The following is a 23,794-nucleotide window of genomic DNA, read 5'->3' as shown; positions in this document are numbered from 1 at the left end:
TGGCACACAGGTCTACTTGATCCCTGCAATACCGATGGGTCACCTGCTGTCAGTGTTCAATTTGTAAAGAAGTAAGTGCAAAGTCACAAATTGTTTTCTTACAAGCTCACCACCATTGCTGCTGAATACCATAGTTAATCAATCCCCCGGGAGCGCAATCTTCATTTCACGTTATGTCTCTTTCTTCCACTACTCTACATGTTTGATCTTTTTATTGCACTGCTGCAGGTTTTCGCATGCTTACCTTCTCCCTTTGTCCCTGTTTTCTTATCTTTCTCTTCCTCCTTCGTTCTTCCTTTTTTGCCTTTCTCACTTGCTTTGGGTCACACTTTGATGCTAAAAAAGAATTCTTGGTCCTCAAAAGTCTGTGACAATGCCCCCACCTCCAGTCTCCGGCAAAGGTCAATCACGGCCTACTGCTCTAGTCAGGATGACAAACTAAATCCAAAAATTTAATGATTTTGCATAGAAGAGTGTGGGAAAAAAACTGAAAATTTCTAATTATTGAAGAAAACAAAGCATCAACAAAATGTTGGAGCCAATCTGTGATTCATTTCAGGATGAAGATACTCTATGCTGTTACAGTCTGCCTATGGAAAAGAAACGGATCCCTTTGCACTTTTTTAAAACATTGACTTTGAAGAAAATGCATTCATGATTGTTTTTTTGTCTAAATCTGAAGTAATGCAATTGGAGTGGATTACATAATTTGTGTGTATTGTAACGGAACTCTTTTCTCTAACAAGATATTGTTTAGGAGGTAGGTGCTGTTTGGTAAGGTTGGCCTTTAAAACTCAACAACTGAAGGAAATCAGTCTTCACTGGTCATCTCTACCTATAACTAGATAGGAAACAACTAATAAGGTCCTTCCCCGAACCTTGCAGTCACAGAGTCGACCAAGCAATATCAAGGGTGAGTTTGTTGGTTTTCTTCAAGGGAGCAGGACACTAGTTCTCCTGACAGAGTTCAAAGTTGGCCTTCCTTAACTCTCGGAGCAGCTCTGCATAAGCGGTTAAAGCTTAACTCGAAGCGATGTAAAGTTGAGTCTAGGTTCCATGCAACATGATCACAGTTGCAAAAAAGAAGAAATTGTCCAAGTACAGTGGTGTACAAGTAAAAGTCAAATAGCCAAAAAATCAAAATATTAAATGAAAAAGTAATAAACGAGTGGCCCTGGTACACTCCTGAAAATGAGAAACACAAAGTAACACTCCTGAAAATTAGAAACGGAAAAGTAACACAATTTATTTATAGTAAAACGTTTAGATTGTTCTTTTAATGCTTCCCTAACATGTAACAAAATAACTAACTCACTCTGTACTGCAAAATAGAGACTGCAGTTGTCCAAGCAAAATCAGATTACTTTGTTACTAGTTTGCGAGTCTTACTATTCAAGACAGTACTGAGTGCAAACACCAACAGCTACCTGAAATGAAACATTCTCCTTCAATGGCTCATTGAAACAGGTACTCTAAGGTGGTATCTAATGTCTCTCAGGGGTTGGGAAAGTGAAGAAAGGTAATTAGAACTTTGGAATGTTAAGCGCTCCATTGAAGGCAATGGAGTGCTCCGGGCTTCTAATGGCTGGTAGAAGCCTGAAGCATCAACATTCCGATATTTGCCTTTCGTAGCTGACCTTTATTTTACTAATTAGAACAGCCTGCCCTCTATGGACGGAATGTTCGAATAGCCTTACAACCCTGTGTAGCGGGCTCTAACGGCCATTAAAGGTCCGTGGTTTTGGCTCGGGCCTTTAACGCCGGAGTGGGCCTTTAATGGCCCGTATATCCCACTACGGTGGGCTCAAAGGTTATATGAGAACGTTTTGCTGGTCATATGGTTTAAGGTTTCGAATGTCCGTCCTTTAAAATGTGGATATCTCACCAATTGGGGTACTAGCAACGCCAAGTTAATGTATTTGCACTCAGTGGTACTGTGCCTTGTTGATGGGGGAAGGGAGGTACATTTCATCCAGAGGGACAACAATGTGTGATCACAGCAGGACAAGGGGCACAATCCAACCAGGTGCTGAGCCGTAGCTCTCAAAGTAAGGACCAGGGGGTTCAAAACAATAGAAAGTGGTAATAGGGAGGCCACTTCCGGTCGCCTGTGAGACAGAGGTGAGTCTTCTAGGTACTGTGCCTGTGTCCTTAGACTCCTTTGGCTAGCTAAGATTTTCCACACAGGCAATTTGGCAGAGCTACAGAGCAGAATAGCAGAGTCGTAGCAGAGGCGTCTGGCTTGTTACTAGCCATGAATAAATAAGCAGCATTCAGTGAACTCCTTGAGATCCACTTACACGAGAAAGTCGTGAGAGTTGGGTAGCATCACTCTGCTAGTCAGTGCATGCGTTTCAGTTTAAAAATCAATCCAACCAGGTTGAAACAGAGTTATTAATCTCTAGGACGCCTTCCGGGAAGGGTACTGCTTACCATTTTCCCAGATTGCACTGTGCGGACTTTCACAATCATTATAACAAAACTGATGTATGTATGTATTAAAAAAAAATCAAAGGAGGCATCTACTGCCCCCCCCAAAAAACGGAGCAGTTTTGACAGAAATGAACGCCACCACTGACTAGATCACATACACATATTCCTGAAAAAGGTATAACAAAAGTGTCTCATCCCTAAATAGACTTCTTGGTCAAGTGTCATAAATGGTAGCGAAGCAGGCTAGAGATATTTGATCAAACATTCAAAAGAGTGTGGCTCCAGAATACACAAATAGCGAAAAGTTTAAATAAACTGCCCCTAGGAATTTAGGATTGGGCTTTAGAGTTAAGTACAATAATAGGGTCCATTAAAGGTATCATAAATGAAAAGGCTAGGGTAAAGATTCTGTCATTATGGGTTTCTGCGATGAAGAACTGGGATGTGTCACAATAGTAGCGCTCATACATGTTTCTTGGGGAGGGGAGGGCTACTGAAGACAGTCATATTTGAATGTAACTGGTGGAACTTTTCTGCTGACAGATGACAAAGTCTTCTACAATACCTATCCTACCGTCAATGCCATTAGTGCAAGCATATTGACCATATATGTTTCTGTTAGAGTACTTAATGTAGCAAATCATAGCTTCTAGGAGCTCTGTAAAAGACCTGCTTCTGAGGCTTTTTGACTTTAACTGGCAAACATTCACACTTTGACGAGTGGGTATGGAGCACCCAGCTACTGAGAACCGCTTCTCAAGGTTTATAAACACTAGGTTTCTGGTGACGTGATGCATATGTTCCACAACTGCAGCAAATATACATTATCCTAGCACCCTGTCAAGACTAGCAAACCTACTGTGAAAGTGTGTCTAAGGCATAATAAGGCAATTTTGCAAACAGATCTTGTCAAGTAAAGGGGGATCTGTTGGCGAAAGGATGTCAAGGGTTTAGGGCTAAAGGTGTCATTTCTTTAAGGGAAATATGGGTTCAGTTGGTTGTAAATTCCATCCTCTAACTCCCCTTACCTCTATGGAATCTCTGTATAGACTCATTGTCTTTGCATGTGTCTCCAGTGTAATAGCAAAAAGGATAGAAGACAATGGGTATCTTTGTTTTCTATCCCATCCTTATCTCAAAGGGTGGTGATGAGATTTTGTTTGCATTCACCCTTACATGTGGATTTTGGTAGCTGTGTAGCATCCATTCTCTAAATTTGGAACCAAACCCACATTTTTCAAGAGTGTCTCCTACAAAATGCCAATTGATATGATTGGACACTTTCACATTCTCTAATGAGAATATGATTGTACTGGTATAGGTTCTATGCGCGTTCATCCGGAAACAATCAGGAATGTTCTTGGTTTGTTATGAGATGGGGTGCATCACCATGGCTCCATTATTGCCTGTGTTACCAAATCCAGGTCCGCAAAATTGTTGAATGGTTTGGTCAGGATGGGACTTAGACTTCCACAGTACACTTTGTAAAATTGAGGGGTAAATCAGTCGGTGCCCAGGGAAGTGTCATTCTGATATTTAGTTATGCATGAGATCACCTCCTCAGGCCTAATACGTTGTTTTGTGAGAGGTTCTGAACATGGAACTTTCCATGTATTGTTCTGTCATTTGGGTACTTAGGTCTTCTGTTGTGAATATTTTAACATAAAATACACTTCAGGCCTTTGTCATAGCAGATCAGTGTATTGCTTCCTCCCTTCATCACTTTTAATATCTTAACTCTATTGCATGTTTATTTGGCTCTCAGTCTAATGCCAATAGTTTCCCTTCTTTATTACCACCACCGTAATATTTTTGTTTTGTTAGAAATAGCGTGTATTCTCCCTTGTCCATGTATAGGACGTTATCCTGTCTCTGTCTTATAGTAGTCTGCCCAAAACTTTCTGAGCGCCAGTTCTCTTATGAACCTTTTACAGTTCCTTTAGTTTTAATTCTAGATTGGCCCTTATTGAGGCTTTAGTTTTTGTAGAATAACTGTGAACCAGCAATGGCCTGTCCCCTCATCATTGCTTTAAGTGAGTCCCAGAATGTACTTGCATGCATCTCTCCAGTATCATTCTCCTTTAAAAGTTATCGTTATCGTAAGTTTTTTGCTAGTGAGGCTTATATTTTTTTATCATTGAGCAGGCTGTTCATGATTCTCCCACTAATCTCTCATCCTGAAGATATTCCCAAGATCACCTTGCGGAGATATTTTCAGGATCACATAATCACCACATATCCTCAGAAAGTTGCAATTGGAAGGACTCCACCATAGTCTTGATGGGTGCAACAACTACATTTTTTGGAACGTCAGAATTGCATTCAATTGCATCTTACTTACATTTGAGTTTAGTCTTCTGGAAACTTGCATGCCATAAAGTTCTATATGTCTATGGGCCAGATGTACGTACCATTTTTGCAGCTCAAACGGGTTTGCGGACCCGTTTGCGCATGCAAAACCAGCATGGGCCATGTACAAAGCCTATTTAGCGAGTCGCAATTTATTTGCGACTCGCTAAATAGGTTTTGCGACTCGCTGTTCGGAAGGGGCGTTCCCTTCCTAATAGCGGGCGCAAGTCCATGTATGAATGTTTTGTGTCCGCAGTTGCGGGCGCAAAACACTTGCAAAATACTACCCTCTTCAAGAGAGTGGTAATGCACTTGCAAAAGGGAAGTGGTCTCCAGAGGATCCCTTCCCCTTTGCAAAAGCATGGGGAAATTAAACAAAAACGTTTCATTTTTTTTCTTTTTTAAATGCATCCCATTTTCCTTAAAAAAAAAAACTGCTTTATTTAAAAGCAGTCCCAGACATGGTGGTCAGCTGAGCCCAGCAGGCCACCATACCTGGGAGGGCCAGCCATCCCTAATGGGGTCTCAAATTGCGGGAGGCTCATTAATATTCATGAGCCTCTCAATTTGAGACCCCATTGGGAATCGCTAACAGTGTGTTACACACTGTTGTACATCTAAAATAGCGCCTCGCAAATTGCGAGTCGCCAAACACTCGCAATTTGCGTGGCGCTATTTTGGGCATCGTACATCCGTTAGTGATAGCAAGCATCCCATAATAGCACCATGGTGAGTGGATTTGAGCTAGAGAGTCCTTTACCCAATTGTTTACTTGTTGCTGTGCCTCATTCGTCTTCTTAGGAAGCTGTGGTACATTTAGTAGGGAGGAGCCCTGAGCGCATTCATGTGTTATGATATTGCCCCTGCTCACAGTTTTATAGACATCCTTATATCTCATTTAAATTCCGAGTTTCACAGTTACATTGGTAGCGTATTACTCGATATAGTCCTCCTGTCAGATCTGCAAACCTGTTCTCAAGGTGTGTAAAGACTTTAGTGAAGTGAAGTGAAGTGAAGTGAAGGGGTTTTGTAAAGCGCAAACTGCTGCCCGAGGGCGTCCAAGCGCTAAGTAAAGGTAACAGAGCTCTGAGGGAGGAGACGATAGAACAGGAGGGGGGCTAATTTCTGAAGAGGTATGTTTTTAGCTCTTTACGGAAGGATGAGAGTGTAGGGATGGACCTGAGTGAGAAGGGAAGGGAGTTCCATAGCTTAGCCGCATTGAGCGTGAAGGACCTGCCTCCTGCTCTGGCTCTTTTGACTCTGGGAACTGCAGCCAGAAATGAGTTCTCTGAGCGACGTGATTTGCCGGGACAGTAGGGGGTGAGAAGTGTGTGGTTAATCTCAGGACTAGCTCTATGGAAGGCTTGGTGCGATATGCACAGGTTCTTGAATTTTATTCTGTCCCTAACCGGGAGCCAATGCCAATCATTCCATGGGGTTAGCATATTTACTCCTAATACTAGGAGTAAATATGTGCAGTGATACCAGTTAAAACCGTAAATTCTGACCACTGTGTCACTCCATATATTTCCTCCTAACTCATAATTGGAAACTATGAGTACTGGGATTAATACAGGTGAGTATCGCTCTATTTCGCCGCTCATTCCTTCTTATGAAAATGGCCTTGCGACAACTTCTGCTCCACCCACCTCCACACCTATGCTTGAGGGCCTGAATGTTTTGGTCCAAAAACCCTCTAGGAATTATATTAACATAAGTGTCTGATGTACAACATCCTCCATAGTTAGGAAGACAGGCAGGTGTGCAAAGTGCTGATATGTGTAACTATTTGGACTAGAAGTGTATTTGTTCTGAAAGTGACTTAGAGTGTCTTGGAGTTTCTTCTGTATTACCACTTTTAGCTCAGTATACAGGAAACTATCTGAAGTTGGTTTAAATGTTTTGTTTAAAGTTAAATGTCATGATGCTCTTCATGTTTCCTAACTGTACAGGGAGTACAAGGAGAACATCAAGAAGGTTGATGAAGGCGTGAAGGAGATGATTTCCTTACTGGAAGATTTCTATGGCGATGATGGGAAGACTGCCTTTGTCTTCACCTCAGATCATGGGATGACTGACTGGGGTAAGACTTCAACTTTCCTGAGCTATGTTACAGTAAAAGGAGGGCAGCTGATTCCTACACATCAGCCTTTAGGGTGCCCTGTCTATAAACATAGAGAGAGGAAACATAAGGGTTATTTCTGGAATATGGACGTCTATTGCCATCCAGGAGTTCTCTGGACGTACAATACATGAGGCTGAAAGCAAGTGGTTTATAAATGTTTCCTAAACCACAAGATGGCAAAATAGAACCATAGTAAGCATGTTATATGTTAATTGTTTTTTTATATTGCATGATTTATTAATTGATTTTAGTACTCCTCGGAAAAATTTAAAGCATTCAAGCGTCATCCGTTTAGTAGTCAGTGTTTGCTTGAGACAGCAGATATATTTGTCAGTGTTTTGAGATATGTGTGCTTTTGTTGGGATTACTAGGTGTTTAATGCAAACCTGTATTATTATAAATCAGATTTTAAATGTAAAGCACATTTTAAGAAAATTACAAAAACACAGTCTAAAATGTGCTTTTTCTTTGTATAACATTGACACCATTGAGTAGGTTAACAAGACGTAAATCAAAAAAGACAATAATGTACAATGTGAGACAGTGTAACTTTAGCTTACAAGTTTCTGGATTTACAGTGTTTATTTTCACACACTGGGGAGGATTCATTGTAGATGCTTGCATCAAAGGTAGGCCTGCAAGAGTGAGCTTGTCAGGCATTCTGATTAATAGTATAAGAACAGCACTGTCATTGTGAAATAATTTTTTTCACTGAAAGAAAGATGAATTATTTTCATTTATTATGGGAAGCTCGTTATCGTGCATATGAATTTAGCACTATGAAATATGGGGAATAATTCACAGTTAGAACTCCCTTCTGTGAAATACTAGTTTTGATACCACTGCCAATATTCAAAAAGAATCTTCACCCTTAAAAAAAACAAAAACATTTTTTTTTCTTTTACACATATGTGTATTTATATATATATTCAGTGAAAAAAAAACAAAGGTCACAGGGATGTTATAGTTAGGCTGACATTTCCCTCATACAAAACCAGAGAAATTCAGCCGGTATAGTTAGCTGAGCTGACTATAACTCACGCCCCCGCAATGCACTTTCTTTAATCTCTCCTTCAGCTAAGCAGGCATTGATTCTCATATTCTCAAACATCCCCTGCGATCCTACTTATTACTGGCTCCTGAGTTCTGTAACATTACTACAATGTATTCTTAGCCATCCCTCTTTCCTCTGCAATCTTGCATTCACAGTGTCCTTTTTGCAACACCCATCTTACCAATATCTCTAAAAAAATGATTTTGTATCATAGGGCTGTAATTTCTCTTTCTATCATTGAATCTCTGTGTAGCCTTAATGATATCTTTAGGCTGCAACTGATCCACATCTCTCACTCACTAGGCATTAAATAGAAATCTTTGTCTGTGTTTCATTTTAGCGTAAGGCTGATCTTTCACTGTTAAATGTTCATCTTCCTGCACCTTATAATTTCATTGCTGAATGACTATGGGGGTTATTTAGAATTTGGTTTGGTGGATGCAGGGCATCTGCTGAAAGTTGGTGGAGGTATGGTCTTCCCTGCTGAGGACCCTAAATAGGTCCGGCAGCACAAGCCTCAAACTCCCCAAAGTCATTTAAAGTTGAAATTGTTGGATGCCCCATCTGCTGTAGTCAGACTGTATACTTAGTTATGCACTCTAAGTAGGACAACTGCCAATTGTTTCTGGATGTCTTGTGTCCTGTGAACATCCTTGGCACTGGCTTTTACAACCTCCTCAACTTAGCACTCTCACATAGCTTGGCAGCTATACATACTGCATATATGGTTTGCTCAGGCCAGTTATTCAGGACCTTGAAGATTCAGGGGGTACTGGGCTATTACTCAGAAAGCCCAGTGTAATGTGAAGAACCTCCTTTTTAGGTCTCGCTGGCGTTGCAGCGCGAAGCGCTGCCGCCAACGAGACTTATAGCTGGGTAAATCCAACTACTATACTCCAATTAGTGGATTTGAGGCTATATGTTTTGTGTCAGCTATGAGCCATGATCGGAGTTTCGATATTTATAAAACTAATAACACTTTATCACAACAGCCAAAAAGGAAACAAGGGACAGCACTAAACAAGTAGCCAGGTTTTCTGATGTTTTTTAAAACTCAGATGATTTGAGTCTAGATGCAGAGAAAGGGACAGAGCATTTAACCATTTGGGACCCACAGATCTTCCACATACGAATGCGTTTAATTCGCAGAACAATCTTCAAGGGGACCTCTGATAATCTTGAGGACTCTGCCAGGAATATGCCTGTCTAACATTGCTTCCATCAGTTGATGCTCCTACTTGTTATTTTACTCTATCTGTTCTGGCCCACTTACGACTGACTCTTTAACATCCCCGCCTCACACTGCTGCACACCTTACACTGCTGCACACCTCACACTGCTGCACACCTCACACTGCTGCACGCCTCACGCTGCTGCACGCCTCACGCTGCTGCACGCCTCACACTGCTGCACGCTGCTGCATTACTCACACTGCTGCATGACACACTGCGGCACGCCTCACACTGCTGCACGCCACACACTGCTGCACGCCACACACTGCTGCATGCCACACACTGCTGCACGCCACACACTGCTGCACGCCACACACTGCTGCAAGCCACACACTGCTGCACACTGCTGCATTACTCACAGTGCTGCACGCTGCACACTGCTGCACGCCTCACACTGCTGCACGCCTCACACTGCTGCACGCCTCACACTGCTGCACGCCTCACACCGCTGCACGCCTCACACCGCTGCACGCCTCACACCGCTGCATGCCTCACACTGCTGCACGCCTCACACCGCTTCATGCCTCACACCGCTGCACGCCTCACACCGCTGCACGCCTCACACCGCTGCACGCCTCACACTGATGCATTACTCACACTGCCGCAAGCCGCACACTGCTGCACGCCTCATACTGCTGCACTCCTCACACTGCTGCACGCCTCACACTGCTGCACGCCTCGCACTGCTGCATGCCTCGCACTGCTGCACGCCTCACACTGCTGCATGCCTCACACTGCTGCACGCTGCTGCATTACTCACACTGCTGCATGCTGCACGCTGCACACTGCTGCATTACTCACACTGCTGCATGCTGCACACTGCTGCACGCCTCACACTGCTGCACGCCTCACACTGCTGCACGCCTCACACTGCTGCTCGCTGCATACTGCTGCATTACTCACACTGCTGCACGCCACACACTGCTGCACGCCACACACTGCTATACGCCTCACACTGCTGCACACTGCTGCATTACTCACACTGCTGCACGCCTCACACTGCTGCACGCCTCACACTGCTGCATGCCTCGCACTGCTGCACGCCTCGCACTGCTGCACGCCTCGCACTGCTGCACGCCACACTGCTGCACGCCTCACACTGCTGCACGCCTCACACTGCTGCACGCCTCACACTGCTGCACGCCTCACACTGCTGCACGCCTCACACTGCTGCATGCCACACACTGCTAAACGCATCACAATGAGGCACGCCTCACACTGCTGCACGCCTCACACTGCTGCACGCCTCACACTGCTGCATGCCTCACACTGCTGCACGCCTCACAACACCGCCACATCACTCTAGGACACCACCATATCACTCTAGGACACCACCATATCACTCTAGGACACCACCACATCACTCTAGGACACCACCACATCACTCTAGGACACCACCACATCACTCTAGGACACCACCACATCACTCTAGGACACCACCACATCACTCTAGGACACCACCACATCACCCTAGGACACCACCACATCACTCTAGGACACCACCACATCACTTTAGTACACCACAACATCACTCAGGGACACCACAACATCACTCAGGGACACCACCACATCACTCAGGGACACCACCACATCTCTCAGGGACACCACCACATCACTCAGGGACACCACCACATCACTCAGGGACACCACCACATCACTCAGGGACACCACCACATCACTCAGCGCCACCCCAGCATCAATCTGTGCAACCATTCAACAACAAATAATTCAAATATGTTCTCTCAATGTTTCAAGCTTTATTACAAATGTCACAAAAAGATGTTAATATTTCACTTCTGTTATTAGATTTTCGTCACAATAAAATACACTGAACATAATCTTCACAAAAGTTATTTGTAATATGAATACATCTAAGTCACGTAAATACTACACATATTGCATTACAAATGCTATAGGTGTCACATTTGCGAAAATTAAAACTATTGGCATTGTAAATGACAAAGCTATTAGTTTCGCTATTTTCAAAACCAACACATAAATAAAATATTTGTCATTTACAATGCCAATAGCTCAAACTTTCCTAATGCGAGACCTATTGCATTGCAAATGCTTGTTTGTAGAGCAAGCAGGAGCAACTGCGGCCTTTTACTAGAGGATGATGTAGATTTGGAAAATCGGATACAAAAACACTAAGAAACGTGCAACCCTGTGAAGGTTCAGTTAGTTCTATTACTTATTAATACCAAAAAAACTGGGACCATGGAAGGATCCTCTATCAACACATCCATGGAGTAAAGCGGACAAGAAAGCAGTGGAGGAATAGCACCACATGCAACAAAGGCTTAGCGCCAGTGTTTCTTTAGTGTTTGCCACCTCCACATAACAAAGTGTAAAAATCTGTTGTATTGGTGATGTTCAGAGGGGACAAAAACATAATGTCTGCTATGGTACTGTACATATTTTTCAGGTGGGATAGTGGCAGCTGCTCTCCATTCCTGTCACAGGTAGCACGTCCATTTGGCAAGATACAAACCATCTTGCCTTTGCAGTTCTCAAACTTGATTATGGGCTGGTTGGTAGCGCTCTACTGTCACCTTCTCTGGGCACAGCTCCTGCAGCTTTCTTTCTCCACCCTAAAGCCTATCCCTGACTCCTAGGAGGACATCATCAAGGATCCTTCTCTAAGTCTATTGCTTTCCCTGTTCTGGTAAACTCTTCCAATATTGTGGCCTCTGAGGGCAACTGATATCCCAGTGCTGTAAAGGTGGAGTCAAACCTCTTTCTGACCTATGTTTGATAATTTGAAGACAACAATCAAAATTCAGTGGGATGATGGGACGCAACATATTACTTTGAGTGGATATACATTTTACTACGGACTGCTCATCTTTCTGTGCGGAAGACAGTATAGAAGGGGGCAGCCACAGACCATATCTTTTGCCTAATGGGCGAGTTGTTATGTCCTTAGCCACTTATTTAACAAGCGTTGGTGTAGTGTAAGAAATGATGAATGGTCAGTAGATTCTTGAAGCTCTTTATTTCAAGTAAGATGAATAGGAATAAAACCCCACCAGGAACAGGATGTTCACTGCTCAGCCCTCTCTCATCAACTGTCATTCCACATCCACACCAGGCACACTAACGTTCTATTCACTCTGTCATCCATCATTCAACATTCCATACTGACATCACATACATACTGGCTGAGCAGGAAGCAAGGAGATAATATAAAGCACAACATATCTCCTTTTCTTCAACGAAAAATAAACACAATAATATAATACATTGCGAAAGATAAAATTTGCAATATATATGCATATTTAAATTTAGACTAGAATGAAATAGACTAAGTAAATATAGGTAAACACAACCTAAGCAAATAATATATATGTACATTTAAATTAAAACTAGAATGAAATAGATTAAGTAAATATAGCTAAATATATCCTAAGCAAATATAGCTGAACACATCCCCTTCCCTTGGGAACATTATAATTGTAAATTGCAACAATACCAATGTATGTATAGAATAACCACTGCCAAGAAGGCACAGCTGAAGCTAAGTAAAAAGATTATGTAGGGTATAAACAGTAGGAAGGGCGTGCGCACACCCCACTCTGAATAAGTATAGAGACCAGCTCTGAACTACCCTACGAAGAAAATAACCTCTAAACTTTAAGTATCAGCAAAAACTAGAAGCATCAAACACGAAGTTAAATTTGCAGTACTAAATTCGTAACATGTAAATAACAACAAACAATTAAATCATAAAGGCAATACAGACTAACTGCTGCATCAAGCATTGAAAGTAATACAGATTCATACGAATTGTTGTACCAAGCATTGAAAGTAATACAGACTTGAATCGCTGTACAAAGCATTGAAAGTAAAACCGGTTTGAAGCATTGTACAAAGCATATAACGAAACATAGGCATACCTGAATTGCTGCAAGAAGCATAAATGTATAACAGACCTATAAGAATTAGTGTAAAAAAAACATTGAAAGTAACACACCCTCGAAATATTGTATGTAGTATAAACGCAATACGGACTATTGGTTTACTGAATTAGCATTGGAAGCAATACAGACTTATAGGAATAGCTGTAAAATACTTTGCATAAAATTTTTAAATAGTAGTATAAATTATTTAAACATAGCTGTATAAATTATTTAAACATCACTGCAACCCTATTAACAGAAAAAGAGCTCGAATAGAATTGGTGTATGAATTATAAACATTGCAGTCTTAGTGATATAACTGTATCAGTTACTAAAGCCTTACAGTCTATTTAAATTGCTGAAATTTCTAAAACGTTACATATAAGTAGTTATGAGTATGAGCTCCATGTATAATTATGAGCTCTTTGAAATAATATCTAGTGTAGTACTAACTAAATCCAGAAGATGGCAGTAAGACCTTGACTGAAGCAATCTAAAACTAACCAAACAGCACGAAAATTATATGTTTCCACCCAAGACATATAATAACTATTTCTCTGTTATTATGGTTCCATTATTAAAGAGGAATCTGCCACGTTTGTTCTTTCCTGCGACACTTCAAGACTGGAGAGGTCCGTGTACAAAAGAAATCACTGTGCACAGAGTAACAGGAACCGGCGCTTCTCTCACCGTGTAATGTCGAGGAACCCAAAAGCGTTCATTCGCTTCATTTACCTCGCCCTGTGAGAGCAAGCTTGTAATTGGCATCAAGCATGAAGACGTGCTGCCATCCAACAAGGAGAAGCGCGTTAGAAGAACGTGATCTGTGTCTTGAGTAATACCAAGGCGGGCAGAGAGTCAGAAGAACGCGCTTCACAAGATGGGTGGCGCAGCATTGTTTTCTGTCACTATGGAGACGAACATCAAGATGGCTGGCAAGGATCGTCATGACGTTTCACGTACCCCTCACGACCTCTTGTTCGACACACAGCAACAGCTAGACGCAGGCAAAATTCTCATACGTCATCATAAGCAGGATGGCTTCACTGTGGAAGGAGCTCTCCGTGTGCACAGAGCAAGGCAGTTGGCAGTTGGAGTAAAGTAAGATCGCTCACCAGAGATTAACTATAAGCGACTCTACTGTTACCAAAATTATTTCAGACTTCCTCATAACTGAATTTTCAATGGAAATGACTCGTTTTTCTTTTCCCTTTGCAGCAAACTGTATTTCTCTTATAAATTACTCGTTTTATTATTTCTTCTTCTCAGACTTCCAAACAACTGAATTTTCAATGGAAATCACTCGTTTTTTTCTTTTCTTGGTAGCAAGTAAGCGAGTGTCATAACAGTACTTGACTTTAGTAATGCATAACAAGTAAATTTTAGAAGGTTAAATTAGTCAGTTTCATTGTATACGGAGTCTTCTTCTTATCAGTACTTCTTTCAACATAAGACTTGTAACTGCAGTTAATTTAAAGGTCAAACATCTCTCAGTGGGTTTGTGACCTTGAGCTTGATCTGGCACTTATGTGGAGTTTAGGGCGACCGATTTCGGGGTCACTGGTGGGGTTTTGGAGTGCCAGGTAGCTTGGGGAAAACTTTAGTAATATAAAAGTCCTTTACCTTAATTGAATTCTTCTCTTTAGGGTAGTACTGCTTGAAGGTACCTTGTAAATAGGATGTAGCACGCTGTGAGTTCTCCAAACGTCGCCAAAATGTAGTGTATGAAATGAAGAATGGTCAGTAGATTCTTGAAGCTCTTTATTTCAAGTAAGATGAATAGGAATAAAACCCCACCAGGAACAGGATGTTCACTGCTCAGCCCTCTCTCATCAACTGTCATTCCACATCCACACCAGGCACACTAACGTTCTATTCACTCTGTCATCCATCATTCAACATTCCATACTGACATCACATACATACTGGCTGAGCAGGAAGCAAGGAGATAATATAAAGCACAACAGTTGGCTTACCGCAGGCACCAGAATGACCTGCTGGATCTTACTGAAACTGGTGTAGCAAACAAAAAGCCTTCCTCTGTGCAATTCTACCATTAGACGATCCAACAGATACACACTAACCTGAGACACTATGGCCTCTCCACAAAGTGCAGGTAGGTTGTCAGCAGCAGAGGTATGAAGGGGGGACAAATAAAAGCCAGGCATCAGTAAGGACCACAGCTATCTTCTTCGGCAAACCATCAGTGTGGCAATAGACCATGTACTTACAACATTCCAACTACCTACATCATGCACTAATGCGAGGAAGGCAGTGAAAGTTACAGTCATGAGGGACTGCAATGATTATACCAGGAAGGGCCAGTAGGTAACTTCCCAGATTGTTTGTAGGTGAAAAGCCACTATCACTATAACCAGGAGGCCCCAAAGGCTGTTGTCTCATAGCCTCGTCATAGGGGTAGTAGTCACTTGTATTGAAAGGGGATCTACATGATCTTGACCCCCAGGTCATGCAGCGTTGTGCGTCCTGCTAGAGAGCAATATACAAAATCACTGTTGCAAACCTCTAATGGATCTTGTGACACGAGTCTGTTGATAAAAGAAAACATGCCATGTCTGAATGAAGTTATGAAATTGCTAGCAGAATGGCTCAAGGATACTGCACAGGGACAGCCTATTCTACAGCATGCAACGATCATCCACCCATAAGACAGTTTCATCCACCCATAGGACAGTTAATGACTTGACCTTCCCCTGGTAGTCCTGGCCAGGCCAATTTGTGGTATAATGTATCCCTGCCTTAAGCTTTCAGTGTCATTGTGTGCTGCCCATAAGTGAGTCAGTATCAATATGTGTTCTAGACATCCACTTTCGTAGGCCAGCTGCTGCCACTGTATGTGCTTAATTCGCTAGTTAATGCCATAATGTGTCTAACGTGCCCAGTAGATCTTCAATTCTATTGTCTACCCCGATATGCCCAAATGATTGCATGCACTGCAGATTCAGATACACATTCTCTCTCTGTATATTGCACCCTCACACTCTGTCACACTGTGTTAGTGCAGTGTCACTGTCAACTAGTCAATCATGTTGCTGCCCCCATACCAATTAGTCATATTGTGATTGGCTGCCAGGCATCAGTAGTGAAGCAGAGCACTCTACCCAAGATTTGGAGATTCCCAGCTCTAACAAAGCACGAGGTGCATTCCCAGGCCTGAAAAGCACAAATTGATATGGTATCAATCAATGAAGAATAAGATATATTTCCATATATGTATATTTAGCTCTGTTCTGACTTGTATGAGCAATAAACATTGATTGATTGTTTTGCCCTGTTCATCCATAGGGTCCCATGGAGCTGGCCATCCTTCAGAGACGCTGACTCCACTTGTGGCTTGGGGAGCAGGAGTTAGCTTTCCACAAAGGGTTATGCATCAGGACTTTGATGATGGATTTTCACACGGTATGACATTTCTGGGCCAGTCCATTAATGCCAAATAGCACTACTAAAGCAAATGTGAGAGTTGTATGGAAGACATGTCATTGATTAAATTAACTCCAAATATATTCTCATGGATACATCTACCTGTACATTTTTCGCCTTTTAATATCCCATCTGGATCCTGAAACTTCTGGCATTGCTGTCCGGGGTTGATTGAGTGCTCTAGCTACGTCTCGACGCTGAAAGTCCAATAAGCGTAGGGGGAGGGGGGGCGGGGGGGTGTAAGTCTGTGCCCCTGCCCAGCAAGTCCAAATTTGTCTTTGTTTTTGTGGGCAGCCGAATTCCTAATTGACTGCAAATTATGCCCCTCTAGTCCATGTTTTGTCTCTTGTTCCTTCCTCTCTGGAGCCAGAGTTAGTAGCGTTGTCCCTGTTGGCCTTACCACTTTGTATTCAGAGGCCCTGAGATCATTATTATTGTGAGAAGTTGGCCTGATGTATGATGTCTCCAATTCTGGGGGCACCTTGTATCAGTCAAAACAATCCCTTATGGTGGTGGTTGTAAGTCAACCTTAAAAGACAAGCTATCCTAATGGTAGCATGGACTAAGCAGCCTTCAGGCTAAACTCAAGAGGGCATGTGAAGCCAGCTGTTTTACCATATGCAATCCTGTAATATCAAATGAAAGGACACCACACAAGTTATATATTATAAAAATATATGTATTTATTACTAGAATAATCCCCTATACTCTTTATGAGTATAGAAGCACAAGCGTTTAAACAAAAGCACAGTTTAACATATGAAAGTTGCACGTTTATGGATGAGGCCGGTGGCCACTCAAACCATATATCAAAACAGTGGTATAAGTATCACTTTACGAACAGTGGTAAGGCCTGGGGCCCTGGGAATCGCTGGGACTACACTGGACTAACAGCAGTTAGGACGGGAGTAGCCCGCGGGAATCGGGTGCAGCGCTAAAAGCACACGCATGCACCAATGCAAAGTCAATGGTGCGTAAAAGTTACAAAGTTACTGTTTTAGGAGTCTTCCGACTGGAATAGAATTACCACACTGTAAACTAGGACACTAGAGGGGTAAACCACTACAGGAGCACCGGCGTTCACGAGTTACCTCACCCACAGGAAGCGGGTGCATAGGTGCCAAAGTGTGTCGGGTTTCGTCGTGCAGTTCTATGGAGCCTGGAGATGAAAATGCTGCAGGCGGCCAGGAGAGAAAAGTCCGGTTGAATCTAAGGGTGGATCGAAGATGTAGAGTACCTGAAAGCAGAGGGGACAGAGTCTGGGTCACTAGCCAGTGACCAGGAAGGAACCAGGAAGGAACCAGGCGATGTTGGGCGCGATCTGGTGGTTGTCGTGAAGCTTGTCTCTGCTGCCACGTGGACTCGGGGGCATCGAGGATGACCAGGGTCGAATCACGAGCTGTCCCACGAAGGCTCTCGCTGTCGGCGGTGTCGGCTTCCGCATTGGAGCCAACGGGCCTTGGCAAAAGCAACCCACGCAGGATTGGAAGATCGCTTCTTTCTCGGACCAGCAAGGTCAGACGGGTTGCTCCTTTTCAGGGGAGCGAGGGCCAGTCTGGAGCAACCAGACTAGCAGAGCAAATTCAAAGGTTCGTCGGTACTGGGGCCACTATCCAACGGGCAAGCGACCAGACCAACGCGTTAAGCAGGAAAATGCAAAAGGGCCCCACGCAGCACTCGGTGAGTGTGGAGGGGAGATCTTCGGTGCAAAAGCTGCTCGGGGCTGGGGCTTCTCAAACCCCAATGCACAGCTTCGAGGGAGCTTCGGGAGCTGCACGGTCAGCACTTCGTAGTTTTTCCAAGATGGCCGGCCCCACGCTTCAGGTCGCCTCCATGGGTCTCCGATTCACTGGGACTGTGGATCGGGCTCTTGGAAGGCAGGAACGCTGGGTCTTGTCGATCTCTGTCGCTCGAGTTCCGGCGGGAACTGCAACAAAGCAAACGGTGAGGCGCTGGATGGTGCCTGTTTGCACAGGGTGGTCACTCCTTGACCACAAGGGAGATTCTTCAGTCTACTACGTCGAGTAGGATGTCGAAGGGTCCAGAATTTTGTTTCATAAGTTTCAGTCAGGATAATCTGAGGTGCATTGGCACAGCTCCTACCTTTATTCCAAATCAAGGGGCTGAATATCCTGCTAGGTCCCTCCTATGGGTGGGACCCAGGAAGGGGGTGGTTACACCCCTTTCCTTTTGTCCAGTTTCGCGCCAGAGCTGGGGCTGGAGTGCCCCAGAACCGGTTTGACTGGATTTTGCATGGGACACCTTGTGTGCCCCAGGCAGTGTCTAGTTTCATTCAACCCTCCCTGCTCCAATCCACTATCTCCTGTCTGGGGTGGTGTAGCACCTCCCTGTGACAGGAAACTCTTTGTCCAGGCCTCCTCTGCCAAGTTTCAGTCAGCAGCAGGAGGTCAGACTTGTTGTCGGGGCAGCAGCATCCATTTTGTGATGCTGAGGCTCTGGTTAGGATTAACCGCGTTTAAGTAAAGTAACATGTCTTCTCCCTCTAGAAGGGTGGAATGCTACCCCCGTCGCCAGAACTGGCGAGGGGGTAGTATTCCAAAGTGTATGACACCTTACACGACATGTTTTGATAAAGCCAAACCAAAGTTAGCAATAACCGCGAGGATTATTATGCACTTAAGAGTATATGGTATGGCAATACCCTGGAACAGCAGTAAGGAAATGGTTCCGAACGCTGCAGACAGGCTCAGCTCATGCTACAGCACCATCTCACATAAAACCAAGCACTCTGCCTCCAGGATTGTTAAGGCCTGCCACAGGAGTGACTTATAGGTATATATGTGTCCAGATATAGGTTTAGATATAGGTATACTATATCTAAGCAAGGGGTGATTACACCACCTTGCCCCAGCTGAGTGATCAGCCAGTTGTGTCGATTTGAATGGCCAGCCAGGGGTGGCAAAAGATATGCTGCAGCCCCTGGTAGGCCTTGGATGCACCTATGCCCTGGGTACCTATAGTACACTGTACAGGGGCTGATAAGGTGACCCAATCCAATTTAGTTATGCACCTAGGGTACATGGAGTCCATTTTAAAGAGAGAGCATATAGCCTGGGGCCCTGATTAGCTGGATCCCAGGCCAACTAAGTCGAAAACCAGCTAAACACTAGGTAACCATAGTCAGGTATCCACCTTCCTACAATTATATGTTCAGGGCTACAGGGCTGTACTCTACCTGAAGCAAGCTTCACTGGTAGAGAACTTCTTGAACTAAAAAGGCATATTTCAACAAAGTGCGCTTAGTACTACATGAATTGCAACTTAAGAAGCAGGAATACTGGTCCCTGAGAGACAACGGGGCATGTGCCCAATATATTGCTATGCACAAGGGGCTATAGGATGCTGGGACCAAAGCAGAGAAACTAATAGCCTGGCGTATTAGGCATAAAGAAAGCAAGAGATGAGTGTATTTATAACAAGGCATATTCAAATATCACAAACATTTACCAGGTACTTTAAGAACCTGTATGTAGCCATGACTGATGTTGGCATAACAGCTTAGTTTTGTGTAGAATTAACCATTGTCATTGGTTTGTATTGAGGAGGCCATTACTCAGTTAGCGGCATGGCCAAGTGGCTTTCTTTCAGGATTCTTTAAAGGGTCTTCTTGAAAAATCTCAGCTCATATACTACGAATGTTAAAAAGGAAGAATGGAGTTTTGTCACAAGAAATGAGAAATTAAACTATTGTCCAGCTTTCGAAAGTATCATGCAACCCTAAGTTTAAATTAATTCAATTTATGTTGGTGCATAGAGCTTACCTGGCCCCTCATAGGCTGAGTAAAATGTTCCCAGATATTATAGGTGCATGCCCCAGATGCCATACTCAACCACAAAATTACTATTCTCACTCCAACTCCCACTCCAAACAGTGCAACAGTAGGGAAAGTGTTGGATAGCGGTGGGGTAAAAATTACTATTCCCACTCCAGACAGAGCAACAGTAGGGAAAGTGTTGGATAGCGGAGACGTAAACATTACTATTCCCACACCAATCAGTGCAACAGTAGGGAAAGTGTCATGGAGACAGAGAATTCAAGAAGCAGAGGCTGAGCATCAAGGGACCTTAGGGGCAAAGAGTCCTATAGGAATTGGTAGGGGACAGAAAAAAGGGATAAGAAGCCAGTATACTCTGTAACAGAGTAATTCATTACAAACTCAACCGATGTCCGGTGTAATAGGAGTCAAAGCGATCCTTGGATAAGGGGTTTGTTAGAAATTAGGTTTCTGGTTGACCAAGGTATGCATCCTGTCGAAGCAGGAACCACAATCCTAGTCCGAGTAAGTCAGAGACACACTTTAAATTAACCTGTGCTTACCCTCTGGTAGCTTTGCACAGAGCAGTCAGACTTAATTTAAGAGGCAATTTGTAAAATATTTGTGCATCACTTCAAACAGTAACATAGTGAAAACACCACACAATGACTCCACACCAGTGTAGAGAAATAGATTATGATTTTATAAATAAAACAAGACCAAAACAATAAAAATCCAATAAGTAGAAGTCGAGATATGAATTTTAAAAGAATAAAAGTGTAAATAGCGCTGAAGCGGGGCAAAGTCAAGATTTCAGGCCGACCGCGATGGAGAGCGGACCGGATACAGGAGCCATGAAAGGCCCGCTAAACAAAGTACTTTGATCCTGGTCACAACATTGAGATGCGGGGTGCAGCCGAGCGATGTGTCGGTGGCCATCCCATAGTCTAGGTGATTTGTCGGTTTTCTCCATGCAACGATGGTGATGCGCCTGTTCCGAAGATGAAGCGCCAAGAGGTGCTGGTTACAAAGCCGATGCGCTGGGTTTCTCCACACCGTCGAGGGGATGCATTGATTGTCTCTCACTGCATCAGTGGCGATGCGCATGGTCCGGTACGTCGGGTCAGGAGGCGATGTACTGGTTTCAAGTGTGAGGGGCTGGTTCTGTTCCTGTAAACAGAAGTGGTACTTTGATTCTGCTTCACACAGCAGAGGATGTGTCGGTTTCAATGGAGCAAACACCAGTATCTTCTTCCAATAGACCAGGCACAGAAGTAGGAGGTAAGACTTTAATATCCCTGAGTCTCAAAACAGGAAGCAAGTCAGCATTCCCTTGTAGAACACTCTAGGTTCAAGCAAGAGTCCAGTTCTTCCTCGGCAGGGGTAGAGGGTAGCAGGCAACAGGATAGCACACCAGAAAACAGTTCTTACAGAGCAACAGTCCAGCAGAGAGGCAATGAGTGTAGCACCATAGCAGTCCTTCTTGGCAGAGTTTCTTTACAGGTCCAGAAGTGTCTGATATGGTGGGGTCAGAGACTCAATACTTATACCCAGTTCTGCCTTTGAAGTGGGGGTGACTTCAAAGAGGGTCTTTGAAGTGCACTTTACTGGGGACTTAGGGATAAATTAACTATACCAATTATGGATAAGTCAATAAAACCATGTTTAATGGAGAAGTACATGCATTTTAGCATTGGTTGGCAGTGGTTGAGTGCAGAGCAAAAAGTAGAGGTAAGCAGGCAACATGTTTGGGGAAGACCACCCTAAAGCTGTCAGGGTTCTATAAAACTAGAGTACAGATAGGTAATGACAGACGAGAACAAAGACTACGAGAATAGAACATGTGAAGATGGAGTGACCCTGGCACTACTAAACGCTGTATAATCAAAGTCTATTGTAAAAACAGTGCTTCACTATATATAATAAGTCATGTAAGCAAGGAGAATCTGGTCTAAAAAAACTTTTTGACCATGTAATTGTTAATTTACCAAGGCAATTATTGAAGTAGGCACAAAAACGGGTATTATGAATGCAATTAATTTATTAAGTGCATATTTTAGATTGCAGGATATTCTAAATAAATAGATCAAATAGTCTCAAATAAGATCCAGTGTTCACAATTAAGTGAAAAGAACGTGCAGTAACACGTGTGTGATAAAGAAAATGCATCAACTGACAGAAACAAAACATATGGCTCCATGGTTTATTTTTGTACAGTAAAATATGTGCCAGTATGTTTATTGTCAACGGCATTTCGACCTCTGTGGATATGAGGTCCTCATCAGGACAAGAAGTGTGATCACTTTTTATCTGGTGAGTAAGTAGGGAAAATCTCTTGCTACTAGTGTCTTCCCAAATGGAAGACATCTTGGAATGGCCATCAATGGGCCTGCAGAGTAACTAGTTGCCTTGCAGTAGTTTAATTATCCAACTATCTGGGGTAATTATTTAAGCTTGGAGCGACTCAAAACACACATTAATAGAACCAGAACTAAGCGTCCCTGCCCTGTGGACTAATTTTCTCCATTGAAGCTATCGCCTATAGTTAGTTAGTTATTGCTTCCTCCTGCAGTGATCATTGAGCAGGGTTCAACTATGGTACCTCGCCCATTTTGATTGTTGCTTGCAGGGCTGAGATCTGCCCCCAGCACGATCACTTTCAAGGAATGATGTTAGAGCACCATGTCTGCTGCTTGTAACTGCTATCAAAACAAACATATTGGAAAGCTAAACCTCGCAGCAGCAAAAGTGAATTACTCTGGTGCGTGCACTGCAGGACTTCCCTGCCCATAGTGCAGTAATGTGGCATTGATAGTCTCACTACTATAGAGGTAGTGAGGAGGATATGAATACCATGTTGCCTTCACTTAGAGGGTTAATTTTTGTTTACCCCAATATTTAACTGAAGTATACCTTTACTTTCTTGTTCCAAAGGTAAGTTCAACTTTCACAAAGAATAATCATGAAGCCTCCACAGCCTCATGGGCTAGTTGCAGTGCTTTAAGACAGTTGTGAATATTAGTGCCTTTTGCTCTACTTGGAACAGTTATTTTTCTCATTTCTGCTGTAGAGTTAAGGTAAAAAACAACTTATTAGGAATAGTCTCTCAGTTGAGATGATTGTTCTCCAAGGTTTCCCTTTCTGTATTCGAATCTATATCTGCTGCTGTTCTTTGGTGCATACCTTTAAATAAATAGGTTGGTATCTGTATTTCGGTAGCTGAACGTCCACTAATTCTTCTGAACCTATAAGGAAATGTCTATTCCAAGAGTCAGTTCTTTCCTGCAAAACCCTTCCTCACAACCCTTCTGAGGAAAGTCACAGAAAGAGAATATCTTGTGAAATGTGTTAGAATGATGTGTAGTCATTCCTGCCTCTTCTTTTTTAAGGATCTATGGGACACATGCATCAAGCATACATTTTGTGATTCTAAAATAGTGATTTTTACGGAATTGCTTTTTTGGAAATAAAAAATGCAA

At 43.1% G+C, this 23,794-nt stretch overlaps 1 protein-coding gene across 2 annotated transcripts in view; it reads left to right on the top strand.

Annotated features, from left to right (window-relative positions):
* The window catches only part of PIGN (phosphatidylinositol glycan anchor biosynthesis class N), a 1,090,233-nt gene that overhangs the window by 289,820 nt on the left and 776,619 nt on the right, over positions 1-23,794 (top strand). For both annotated transcript variants that reach the window (XM_078687755.1, XM_078687756.1), the window contains 2 exons: positions 6,735-6,865; positions 16,402-16,518. In XM_078687755.1, the coding sequence (XP_078543881.1) occupies positions 6,735-6,865; positions 16,402-16,518 (248 nt within the window). The remainder of the gene's footprint in view (positions 1-6,734; positions 6,866-16,401; positions 16,519-23,794) is intronic.

Source organism: Lissotriton helveticus, chromosome 4_1, assembly GCF_964261635.1.
Source record: "Lissotriton helveticus chromosome 4_1, aLisHel1.1, whole genome shotgun sequence".
Lineage (NCBI taxonomy): Eukaryota > Metazoa > Chordata > Amphibia > Caudata > Salamandridae > Lissotriton > Lissotriton helveticus.
The sequence above is the reverse complement of the archived record's forward strand: the minus strand, read 5'-3'. Positions and strand labels throughout refer to the sequence as shown.